This window comes from Phocoena phocoena, chromosome 13 (assembly GCF_963924675.1).
Source record: "Phocoena phocoena chromosome 13, mPhoPho1.1, whole genome shotgun sequence".
Classification (NCBI taxonomy): domain Eukaryota; kingdom Metazoa; phylum Chordata; class Mammalia; order Artiodactyla; family Phocoenidae; genus Phocoena; species Phocoena phocoena.
The window spans coordinates 43,981,697-43,993,575 of record NC_089231.1 but is presented as its reverse complement, the minus strand read 5'-3'; the positions used below and the strand labels follow the sequence as shown (position 1 = coordinate 43,993,575).

At 41.0% G+C, this 11,879-nt stretch overlaps 1 protein-coding gene across 1 annotated transcript in view; it reads left to right on the top strand.

Annotated features, from left to right (window-relative positions):
- Positions 1 to 551: 551 nt before the first annotated feature.
- DSG2 (desmoglein 2) overlaps positions 552 to 11,879 on the top strand; it is a 45,096-nt gene continuing 33,768 nt past the window's right edge. The window contains exon 1 of the mRNA XM_065889455.1: positions 552 to 633. Coding sequence (XP_065745527.1) covers positions 552 to 633 — 82 coding nt within the window. The remainder of the gene's footprint in view (positions 634 to 11,879) is intronic.

Below are 11,879 nucleotides of genomic sequence, written 5' to 3'. Positions count from 1 at the left end.
ACCTGGAACCGCGCCTTTGGGCAGGGCCGCGCGGCCGCCGCGGGGGAGGGGACCCTCGTGGGGGGGGCGCCGGGGAGGAGCGGGCGCGCGCGCGCGCGCGGAGACGCGGGGAGCCGGCGGCGCGGAGTAGTGCTGGCGGCCCGAGACGGAGCCTGCGACGGGATGGCGCTGGGCGTGGGGGGTTCGCTGCTGCTTCTCCTGGTAAGTGCGGGGAGCAGGGGCGCGGAGCCTCGGGCGGGCCTGGGCAGCTGCGGGCGCCCGGCCCGCGCCCCGACCTGCCCGCTTCCGCCGGGCAAGGATCGGCCCGCCCGGCGCTCCCTCTTTGTGCCCCGAGGTGGGAAAGGGCCGAGCAGGCGGCGACGAGCGCGGACCCTGCGGCTCCGCTGGGAAGGAGCGGGCGTGGGAAGCTGGCTGAAGTTCCGTTTTTCTTACCGCCACGCGCAAGCCCTGGCGCGTTTCTGTATCTGCGATCCGCGGGTGTAGTGAGCCCTGGAGCGGGGACCTTTCCTGGAGGTTCGAGAGCTTTGTCCGGAGTCTCCTCAGACGGCAACATGGAGGCGGTGGGAGCAGCGGCCGCGCCTCCTTCCCGGGGCTCCCGCCACCCGGGCGCGGCAGTGACCTGGGGAAACACCTGTATTCCTAGACTGCAGGAAAGGGCCTCAAATAGTTTCTTTAATGTATTTTACAAAGTGTAATTTTTTGGTTAAAGCCACGTTACTTTTGAAATCACCCACATATAGTCTGAACTTAAAGTTCCCAAAGTTGGTGTTTTAAAACAGTCGCCTAGTATTAAAGGTAATGAACATATGTAATAGTTTCAAGATTTTTTTCATTTTAAAAGATTACACAAAATCGATACGCAGCGCCACAGTCAAACGGGATTTTCAGAGGTTCTTAAAGGAACTGGCAAACTGTTCCATCTCTCGATCTGCATTTCTTATGCCTGGCTTCTACATTCAGATGGGTTTTTAAATATGTTTGTTTTGTTTGTTAAAGGAATTGTACATAATTAAGAAATGTATCTGCTTTATATGGGTTTGCTAGATGGGTTTTGATAAAATGACAGTTATCCTGTTCATATAGGCGTGCATTCACCTTCCAGAGACTTAACACATGTATGTTCACAGAGATTAGATACAAAATCATACTGCTTTCTTATATAATGGTGAAAATAAGAACTACAAGTACATTCTCTGTATTGAAAGCGCTAACTTCCGAAAGATTGCCTTCTCTCTATCCCAGAATTACAATGAAAGAGGGAAAATATTTTTTTTTCCTATATCTCACACAGGAAGAAACATGACTAATGAAATCTAGGGATTTCAGTGAACTCTCACTTGCGTGCTATTTAGGACCTGCGGACCTTTGGCACACCAGTTAATTTTCATGCTTTTTATCCATTTCATTTTGCCTAAGTCATTGAGGTAATTTTCAATTCAAGTTTATTTTGTTAATAAAACTTTTCAAAGATAATTTGTGGTTTCCTTTTTGGCCTCCAGAGTAGCAAAGCAACTAGTTCCCTCATCATGGTACTTCCAGACTAAGGAGATTACAAAACTAGCATAGCACCTAGCTTAGTTTGAGGGTTAAATATAAAATCCTAGAAAAGAAATTGCCTTTGTTCTCAAGTGATATAACAAGCAGGCCAATTCAAGTACATTTACAGAGAAATCGGTATATAATTTTGGCATAATTTTTACTTTATCAATTCAGTATTTTTACTTTATCGAGCAGCGACTGGCTGCTCCTTTGAAAAGTGATTCTAACTAACTGAATAAGCAAAATTCTTGGACACTTCTTTGTATTTTCTGCAATACTTGCACGATATGTATTTGAGTATGTTTATTTTTGGTCAAAGAACAGTGGGCATTTTGCGCACTGATGTATTTGAAGTTGGAAGTATAGATTTTAGTGAAGAATATTAGAAAGCAGCTATGCTGACAGAAGTACTTCTCCAGGACACAGCTCTTTTATAGAAGGTAATAGAAATTGTAGTGCGTACGGGTCAGAGTTCAGTTGTAGATCACAGGATTCACTCTAGCTAGTTAAAGCAGGAAGATATTTATTTCAGGGCATTGTGTTGATCGCATCCGTGTGGCAAGGACTGAGGAAACACTCCATTTTGAGCTGTCAGTGACTTCAGAGCCATCCATCCAGCAGAGCCTAAGTCCTTAGGGAGCTGCTGCCTCTCCTGTGATCAGGAACCAACACTGCCACCCGGCAGTGTGGAAACGGCCATGATCAGGGTGCTACTTTTGCTGCCAGCTCCGGAACCATGCCACATTTGCTAGGATGCATACCAACGAAATGTACCAGGACTCTGCATCTTGGTACCCATGAATCTAGTACGGAATCTACTAGATGAACACTAGAACCCAGAGTAAGATAGCTGCAAAAACCCAGCTCCATCCACATCTATGCTTGCCAGCAAGAACAGCAGACACGTAGCTTCTGCTTCACTTCCTTCTTTCACATCTCATGTAGATGCTGGTTGTTGAACCTAAATCACATTCAGAACGTTAGCTGCTGGGAGTCTGATATGTGGTCTCTAGGTTTCCTCTGAAGTTCAGGGAGATAAACCAGAAGCGAGATGTTGAGTGGCACCCACATAGCTATCACACAGATAGAGCCAACTCTATCAAAATGGGAAATAGAGGTAATATTGTAAATAAAGTCAGAGAACCTTTCCTCACCAAGAGTTCTTTACCTGGGATTTACTGACTCCCAAATGATCCATAGATAGAATTCAGAAGGTCCTTAGACATGGCTGGGAATAAATTACATACCTGTTCTCACTAATGTTTAACTGAAATTTAACATTTCTTTAAATTATGTGTAGGAAAGACACTGCAATAGCATAGCAGTACTTGTGACTTTAGACAATAGAATTCACAGATATTTTCACATAATACTATAGGTATCTTAAAATACTATTTTTCTCATCATTAATAGACTTTCTGCTACATTTTATTACTTAATGTGTTGATAATGAAGTACATGACATGACTGCATCACAAATTGGTGTGTTTTAAAAAATTCTGATAACTATTTCAATATAATTGAGTTCATTCATAATTCGATGTTTTTTATTTTATAAATTTAAAAACATTATTCTGAGAAGAGGTCCACAGGCTTCAACACTCTGCTAAAGAGGGCACTTGAAGAGATTTTCTGGTGGTTGCCTCAGTTTTGCCTTTGACTAATTAAGCTTGTCCTTCCAAATCAAACTACATTTAAAGATTAAGTGGGAGCAAATTATACTGTGAACGGTTGTGTCTACTCATATGTTAGTTTGTTAGGGCTGCTATAACGAAGTACCAAAACCTGGGTGGCTTAAAACAAATTTATTTTCTCACAGTTCTAGATGCCAGAAGTCTGAAATTAAGGTGTGGGCTGAAACCTACAGGTTTCCTTCCTTGCCTCTTCCTGGGGTTGGGTGGTTGACCTCCAATCTCTAGGATTCCTTGCCTTGTCGGTACACACTCCAGTCCTCTGTCTTCACGTGGCATTCTTCCTGTCTCTTCATATCGACTTCCCTCTGTGCATGTCTGAGTCTGTGTCCAGATTTCCCTTTTTCATAAAAACACTGGTCCTGTTGGATCAGGGCTCACACTAATGACATCAAACTTGGTTAAATCTGCAAAGACCCTGTTTCCAAGTAAGGTCACATTCGGAGGTACTGGGGGTTAGGACTTCAATATATCTTCTTTTGAGAGACACAATTCAACCCATAACAAGTAGGTTCAACTATCTATAAATTATCAACAACTTTGGAGTTATGCTTAAGGTTCTAATATGCAAGTGGATAACAGATTTTAGAATAAACTCAAGTATAAGTGAGATGGTAAATATTGAAACTTATAAGAATAATCAGTTATATTCAAGGATTTTAGAAATGTATGATTTCACATTTGTTTTTGTTTCTAAAAAATTAATAGGTAATGGGGAAATGGCAACTCTTAACAGAAGTTTCTTTAATTATAAACTTAGCGGAAAGTACTTTACAAAAAGACATGAGCATTAATTTCATTTACATTCTCCCTGATCATTAGAAATACCTGATGAGCTAAATTAAAATCTCCAAGGTTAAAGTCCAGAAATGTATATCGATAGAAACTTCCCAGTTAATCTAATAATTAGATAGGTGTGAGAGAATTACCAATCTAAATTTTGCAAAATAGTTTATTCATGAATGAAGCATACAAATATTTATATGGAAAAGAAATTACACACTGAATAGGGGTTCATATTTTTAAAACCGCCAAATTGCAGTAAAAGTCAGAAAGCTTAATTGAAATTATAAATGAGCTTTAGATCAATTTTAGCATTTCTCAATCACAGCTTTTTTTCTGTCTTTCATTGTGCCACAGATTTTAACAGCTGATAACACTTTTCAAGTATACAGTCCACATATGATGAAAGATTGTTTTCTCAGTTAAGTTTATCTTAAAGTTTCAGATGTATACCACATATGACATTGCACTCTTTTTGTTTACTTCTAATTATTTTAAAATTTACTGAGATTTTTATCATATGCAAAGCTTGATGATTAGGGTGAAGGAAGCTGGAACACCAGGATTTGTACCATAGTCTAATGGTAAGATGAATGATGCCCACAAGAAAATAAACTAGGTAGGAACTAACCCCATATGACCACTATTTAGTGATTCCCTGCTCAATTCTAAACCGTGTGCTAGACATTGGGAGACCAGTAAAAAGTCAGATGGGTTCTGCCCTCATGGTGCTTACAGTCTAGTAAACAATTAAATGGCTAAATTCCAAATGGGTGATGGTAAGAAGAGTAATGATAAAAGAACATACAGTGCCATGGAGCCTACAGAAGGAGCTCCAGCACTGAGCATCCCAGCTAAGACCTGAGAATAATTATAAATTAATGAGATGATATGAAGAGAAAGAGGGGGAAGAATGTTCTAGGTAGAGAGAAGAGCATATGCAAAGGCCTGAAGACAAGGATGCATGGTTCCTTGAAAAAACAGAAAGAGTCCATGTAGCTGGAACACAGTATGCAGAGCAGAACGACATGCTGAAAGATGTCTGCAGCCTTCTTGATACCAAGGGAAGCCACAGAAGGCTTAATTGACAAGTGAGTGCTTTTAGGGAGGTGTTCAAATCATAAAGAAAATGAAAAGATGAATGTTAGTTGAGTTGGTCAGGAAGGGGTGGAGAAAGAAGAGATGGTAGTCGACTGGGTACAATTTTGCCTCATTATTAAAAAAAAAAAAAAAAAAAACAACTTCCAGAATTTGGGATGCTGTGATCAAAGACGGCAGAAAAGCCCAGACAGTCCTGTGGAGGGAGGGTGCAGCCTGGCAGGAGGGTTGGTTTGGGAACAAGGGTTCTCAAGAAAATGTCGGGGCCGGGGGTGGGGGTGGGGGTAAGGATGTGAAAGGGGCGTTTTGATTGTCACAAGGTGCAGGATGCTACTGGCATTTAGTACTCCAAATGCAGCGTGGCTAAACCTCCAGCAACGAACAGAACCTTCAAGAAAAAATTGGCCACTCGGGAAGACTTTTCCTATCAGAAATGCCAATAGCTCCCCCGCAGAGAAATGGCGATAGGCAAATAGTGAGAGATTCTAATCAGGGATTCATCTTACTTACCTCTATCTTTTTAAAATGCAAATATCCTCTCAGTTGCTTAAGCCTTGATACATTCATTTATTCAGCAAGTATTATTGAGCACCTACTCTGTGCCAAACACTTTTCTAGGTCTAACCTCAAAATCGCACCTTCATGGGAATTCCTTTCATCAGCCTAGCAGGTGCTGCCTGGCTGAGGGAATGAGAAGGCAGATTTGGGCGGAGACGAGAAGAAAGAGGTCCCATTTCCCCTATTCTAAAATACCTCCATCCCACTACTCTTTCAAGTTCCCTACGATACAAACTAAAAATACACAAATAAGTGGCCCATAAACTCCCTCATGTTGGAGATCCACTCTCCTTACACCCCAAAAATGCTAACTGGGAAATGGGGCAGGGCGCCTAGCCCAATCGTCATTCTTTTTCTAACACTGTGGATCGGCTCTTCTTTCAAATATCTCCTTCCTTTGCTTCCATAGTACTCTGCTGGGGGTCCTTTCACCTCCGGGAGGCTGCGGTGGTTTTCCCATCCGGCACCGGAGGATATGCTGTACTCAGATCACCAGGAGGCCCAGGAGGTACATGGGGGAGGCAGAGCGTGGCCGGTAACAGCGGTGGCTGAGGGGCGCGCCCCTGGGACCGCGCAGTAAGCCCTGCCCCTTGAGCCGCAGCGCCCTACTCGAGCCTGCTGCCTCCTCCCTACACAGAGCGTTTCCTCAGGATTCTATCTTAGCATTTCTACAGTTCGTGCTCTGAGAATGCATCCTTCTTACTACTCAATCTCTGATCCCTTCCCCTATCCTCCACACGCAGGGCACTGCCAAGCGCTAACGTCGTCCCCGTAAAGACTGTTGCTTCCACCCACCCATCCCGGTGCCATTACCCTATTACGGGCCCTCATCACATCTGCTCTGGCTTATTTAACCTTCAAACTGTCTCCTGCCTCTCGCCGTGGAGCACTGCCAAAACAATCTCTCCGAAGCTCTGGGGGCATAGTATCCCTCATCAGAAGCTGATCCTTATAGGATCAGTGAAGATCCTTAGCACAACTTTTTGTCCTTATTTTCTACTCACTACCGACACACGGTCTAGGTGTCAAATTGCACGCCTTCCTGTTCTTTGCCCTCCCTCTGCAAGTTCTGGCCGGTGCGGTCTTTAAAGCAGATCATTTCCTTCCGCCTCCCATCTGCTCCCACACCTAAACCTCTCCGGATTTCTCTAGAAGGAGGTCATTTCTGCCTTTTCTGAGCTCCCCAGAACTGCTTTTGCAACTGCCGTGCACACAATGAATTTCTTCTACCTCTGTTATAGTAATTTATGTACACTTTATCTCTCCTGCTAAACTTCTTTAGAACAGGATCTATGTACCATTTATCTATACTAGCTCAATGCCTTGGACACAGAAGAATCCTTTAAAAACCTAAAAGCTAATGTATCTTTCTATGTGTGGAAAAAGGTGGAATAATAATCTGGATTTCATTTGTTTAGAAGAAACGTTTAACGCTCAGATAGTGTGGTTGGTAAGTTTTTGTTTGACCTTTAACACATTCTGCAATTACTAGATGTGCTCTCGCTATATGCCAAACAGCCTTCTAGGTGCTTGTGAGCTGTCCCACTATCATGAAGCCTACAGTGGGGGAGAGGAGAATGTAGAGAAACTAATTTGACATTTTTTGAGTACCCACTGTGTGCGAGTAACTGGATTTACTGAATGTTATTAATGGATGAATCTGAGTAGAACCCAAGTCCCCCGACACCAAATGCCTCTCTGTCAATCCAAAGGCATCACTGTGACCTCCTTTACAAGCAGTTTTCTATAGTTAGTCATACGTAAGGCCTGAACTTCTGGAACTAGATAATTGGTTCAGTTTCATTACAAGATAGAATCATCCTAGAAAGGAAAAAAAAAAGAAGAAATGTAAATTGAAATTTGCCTAATTGCACAGTCCTGCAGAAGTATTCCACACAACCTTCTAAAACCATTGATTTCTCACTGTTCAGTTTTGCCAGTCCACTTATTTGAAGCCAATTGAAAATGCCTGTTTTCCACTTTGGACCTTGGAGTCAATTGTTGGTCAGTTTCTGGTAGTTCCTGCAGTTTGACTTACTGACAGGACAGTGCCATCTAGTGATGAAAAAGGACAATTTGAAGTTCTTGGTCTTCTTAAGCTTCTTGCGGGGGCGGGGGAAGAAATCTGGTTTTCTTCATTCTATTTTTTAGTGTAATTTTCAGAAATATATTGCAGCAAAAGGGTGGAAACAGCCCATCATTTTTGTTTAAGAAATTATGTATTATGTAGATGTATCTGAAAAGATGTATTTTACAGATTTGCTTGTATTTTGCCTGATTCCAAAAGCATTTGTAGCAATTATAGAAAACACCAATAAAATGGTAAAGTATTTCAAAAATGATAAATGCTCAGGATCAGTAAATCTTCAGCTAGAAGAAGAGGTATGAACACTGTTTAAAGCAATTTTATTGTAGTTGATTACTACTTGTAAAGTGGAAAATCTTCTTGTGATGGGAATAACTCAGTTGCTGAATTTCCTTATTTGGAATGTATCGTTTCACACATCTCTGTAATTAAGGGCTAATTCTCCAGTCTATGAGTTATGTAGGCTCTCCTTCCCTTTCCTTTGCTACTCTGTGATTTTACACAATTGTTTTCAAAAGTGGGGTCTCAGGACCAGCAGCATCAGCATTACCCGGAAGCTTGTTAGAAATACAGATTTTTATACCCCACCCCAGCCCTACTGAATCAGAAACTCAGAAGTCTTGTGTTTCAGCAGGACGATTCACGTGCCACTCAAGTTTGAGAACCACTGTTTATTAACATCCCTATTAGAAAATAATTGGGAATTGAAAAAGAAGATTAAATATGAAAAAGCCTACTTTTAGCTATTTATTAGCAACTCTGATTTTTTTTTTTAATGTTTTAGGGGCCAAGGATATTGACTAAATAAAATAATGTTGACTTTTTTGGGTCTTCTGTTTATTTGTCTATGCCAAGTTAAAAATAGGAGCTGTCCATGACTACACAAAAGGCAACTTGAAAGGACAGTTCACAACATGCTCTAACAACTCAAGTGTAGCACAGCATTGCTAACTCAAGCATTTTAAAATTCTTGGCACCAGTAAATGTTTCCAAGGAAAATATCTCCCCCTTTAAAGTTAACGTCAATATGACTCACCCCAAATCATATTTATTACATTAAGATTAGCCCAAACATCTAAAGAGCAGGCAAAAGATTATGATCAATTTATAGAATTTATGATCAATTATAGAATTTATGTCAGACTTAAAGTATATAATTTTCCTATCTAAAATTCAAATTCAGAGTTGAAAAATTAAAGTTCAAAATATTGCTTTTCTTGGTTGTTGAGTTTTTTTAAACAGCAGCCATGAAAACAAACGTATGTTTAAACTAGCTGTTGAGTGAGGCTGCCCTAGGAATTGTACTTATATATGGGTCATTTGTAAGTTGGATTGTTTTCAGTTGGGAATTTCTAAATATGGTATAATGTTTAGCCATAAAATGAGAAATTTTATAGACCACCTCTCCTCCTTCAAAAAAAAAGACCAGAGGAAAATAGTATGATAGGTGAAATTCTAACATAAGTCTAACACCAGGTTTATCAGACCTTCTTGTGGATACAGAGTCTACTGAGGACCAGTTCTGTCTATACAATTAGAAAATTCAGGATATGTAATCAGAGGAAATAAACAAGTGGCATCCATGACCTTTATTTTATCTCGTTTTATTTCCTTTAAATTATTTTAGCCAAAGCTGGAAACACTTTAAGAATGGGTTGGGTGTAAGCCAGGGACCTTAAGAGCAATTTCTGATTCTGCATTCTGTACAATGAAATGGAGAAACAGAATTTGAAAACATTCTGTGTGGTTGGAAGGGTGGGTAGGAAAGGGAAGTAACAGGTTTTTCTGTGATTGTCGGGGGAAGAGCAGCAGTGGGCATGTGTTAGGTCACCTCTATTTGGGTACCGAAGATCATCCGTTGACCACCCTGCTGAAGTAGGCTAAAGTTCTTTCTGGCTGAATGGAAACAATAAGCCATTATAATGCCTCAAAGTTAAAACAATATTTTAAACTACTTTGTACCCCTCTACATCTCATCTTCAGTAAGTTATCGATTGGTCTGAGATATTAAAGTTTAAGGGGTCACCTAACCTTGGACTCATAGAATCACAAAAGAAAGTTTCAAAATCCTCTACTTCCGGCCGACAGCCTATTAGCCAGGAAGAACTGTCATCACTGACTTGTAAGTCCTCCAGGATTCTGTTTGTTAAACTCATCGAGGTGACTTCAGAGTTGGATGTCTTTTCTAAAGCTGCTGACCTTGGGAATAAAGAGTCATTGATTGATTGTATTTTTTTCAGTGATATTTGACCTTCCCTCATGGCTCTGCCAAAAAAAAAAAAAATTATTTTCTTTCCAGTTACCAAAAAGGCCAGTTTTTACAGGATGCATGGGATCTAACGGTAGAAAATTTTTTAATTTTTTCTGAACTTCAGTAAATTGGGAAAGCTTTTGAAAGATTTTTCTGGTTCCTCTAAAAATACTACTTATTTGACTACAGAGACTAGAAACTTACGTTTCTTCTTCAGTCTTAAAGGCGTGTCACACATGACATTTTTCTATCACTAAGTTCCTTGTGAGAAAAAAGAATGACAGATTTCATAGTTAGGAGAAACCATAATGGTCACCTTGTCCAGACATCCTTCCAGTGCTTGAAATCCTTTTACAACATCCCCACAGGACGTCACTCAAACTTACAGAACTAAAAACGTTCTAAGGGAAGTGGGAAGGAGTGGGAATGGAGAACAGAAGACAGAGTGTGTCAGTTACTCCATTTATATTGTCTGCAATATGCTACCAGTTTGGAAATTTACATAAATCCATGGTCCTCCAGAACTTGCATGACCTTCGGGCCCTAGTTATTACAGTAACTTGCAATCAGAGAAACATGGTCTAAGTTAGGGTTTCTCAACCTTGGCACTTTGCATTTAGAGCCAGATAATGCTTTGTTGGGGGAGGGGTGTCCTGTGCATTGTAGGATGTTGAGCAGCTTCTCTGGTCTCTACCCAGTACATGCCCCGCCCCCAACACACACACTCTGGTTTGATAAGCAAAAATGTCTCCACACTTTACTAAATATCCCAGGTGACCACAGGATGTCACAGGAAAGGGGTGGGGGAATTTGTGTGCACAAAATCTCCCCCAACTGAGAACTACTGTCCTAAATTAAGAATGTGTGCTGTGAGATACACATTCCTAAAGAAACATCCAAATCATTTACTTTAGGAAGGAATAGTTAAGATCTCAACTATTTCCTTAGTCAAATAAACAAACAGTTCCACAACTGACAAAATGTTGGTACAACTCTCTTGGGTTGTTTGTACCATGAATGTGGAGCAAATATTTCAGTCTATCATGTCTTTATTAAGTGTCTGTGAAAACAGGCTATTGCAATAGATGCTGTAAAATGCAAACAGCAGAACTATTAGGTAGATGCCAAAAACCCTCAGCTTTAAGGTACACATCAATTTTGGTAACTTTTTAGTGAAGTGTACTGAATTACTGAATTTTCACAAACCGAACATACCGTGTAACCAGCAACGAGATCAAGAAACATAAGCAGCACCCTGACACCGTCTTCACTGGATCCCTCCCCTCTACCACCACCACCTTGACCACGGCGCTCTCATTCCCACCTCCTGGTCTGGCTATTCCTTTTGCAGGGCTCCACCTGGCTTGCTCCCTCACCCCATTCCCGTGTCTATGCAGATGTAACCTCTTCTGAGAGCCTCCCCACAGTCTTAAATCTCTCTACTACCTTGGCCCTGCTTTAATTTTCTTTACAACTTTTATCACACCCTACTTTTGTCTGTCTCCCCAACATGTAAGAATCCAAGAGGACAGGAACATCGCAGGAGCTTGGGAAATTGAAGGCATGGATAAATCCAGATTTCAGAAATTTTAAGATGAGGAAAATGCAAGTCTTAGAAATGAGGAAATACCATCATAATTGTATTCACTGAGTGCCTGCTATGTGCCAGTCATTGCAATAAATACATTTATGTATTATTTCTTTTAATTTGTATAATAACTCTGAACAGTGGTACACGTTAGGCTGCTTTCAAATGTAAGCACCAAAACCCAGCTAAAAGGCTAATTAAAAGGAATGTTTAATATCGCATAACAAATGGTCAGGAGATGGGGTGGCTCCAGATTTGACCAGTTTCGTAACTCAAAGATGTTAT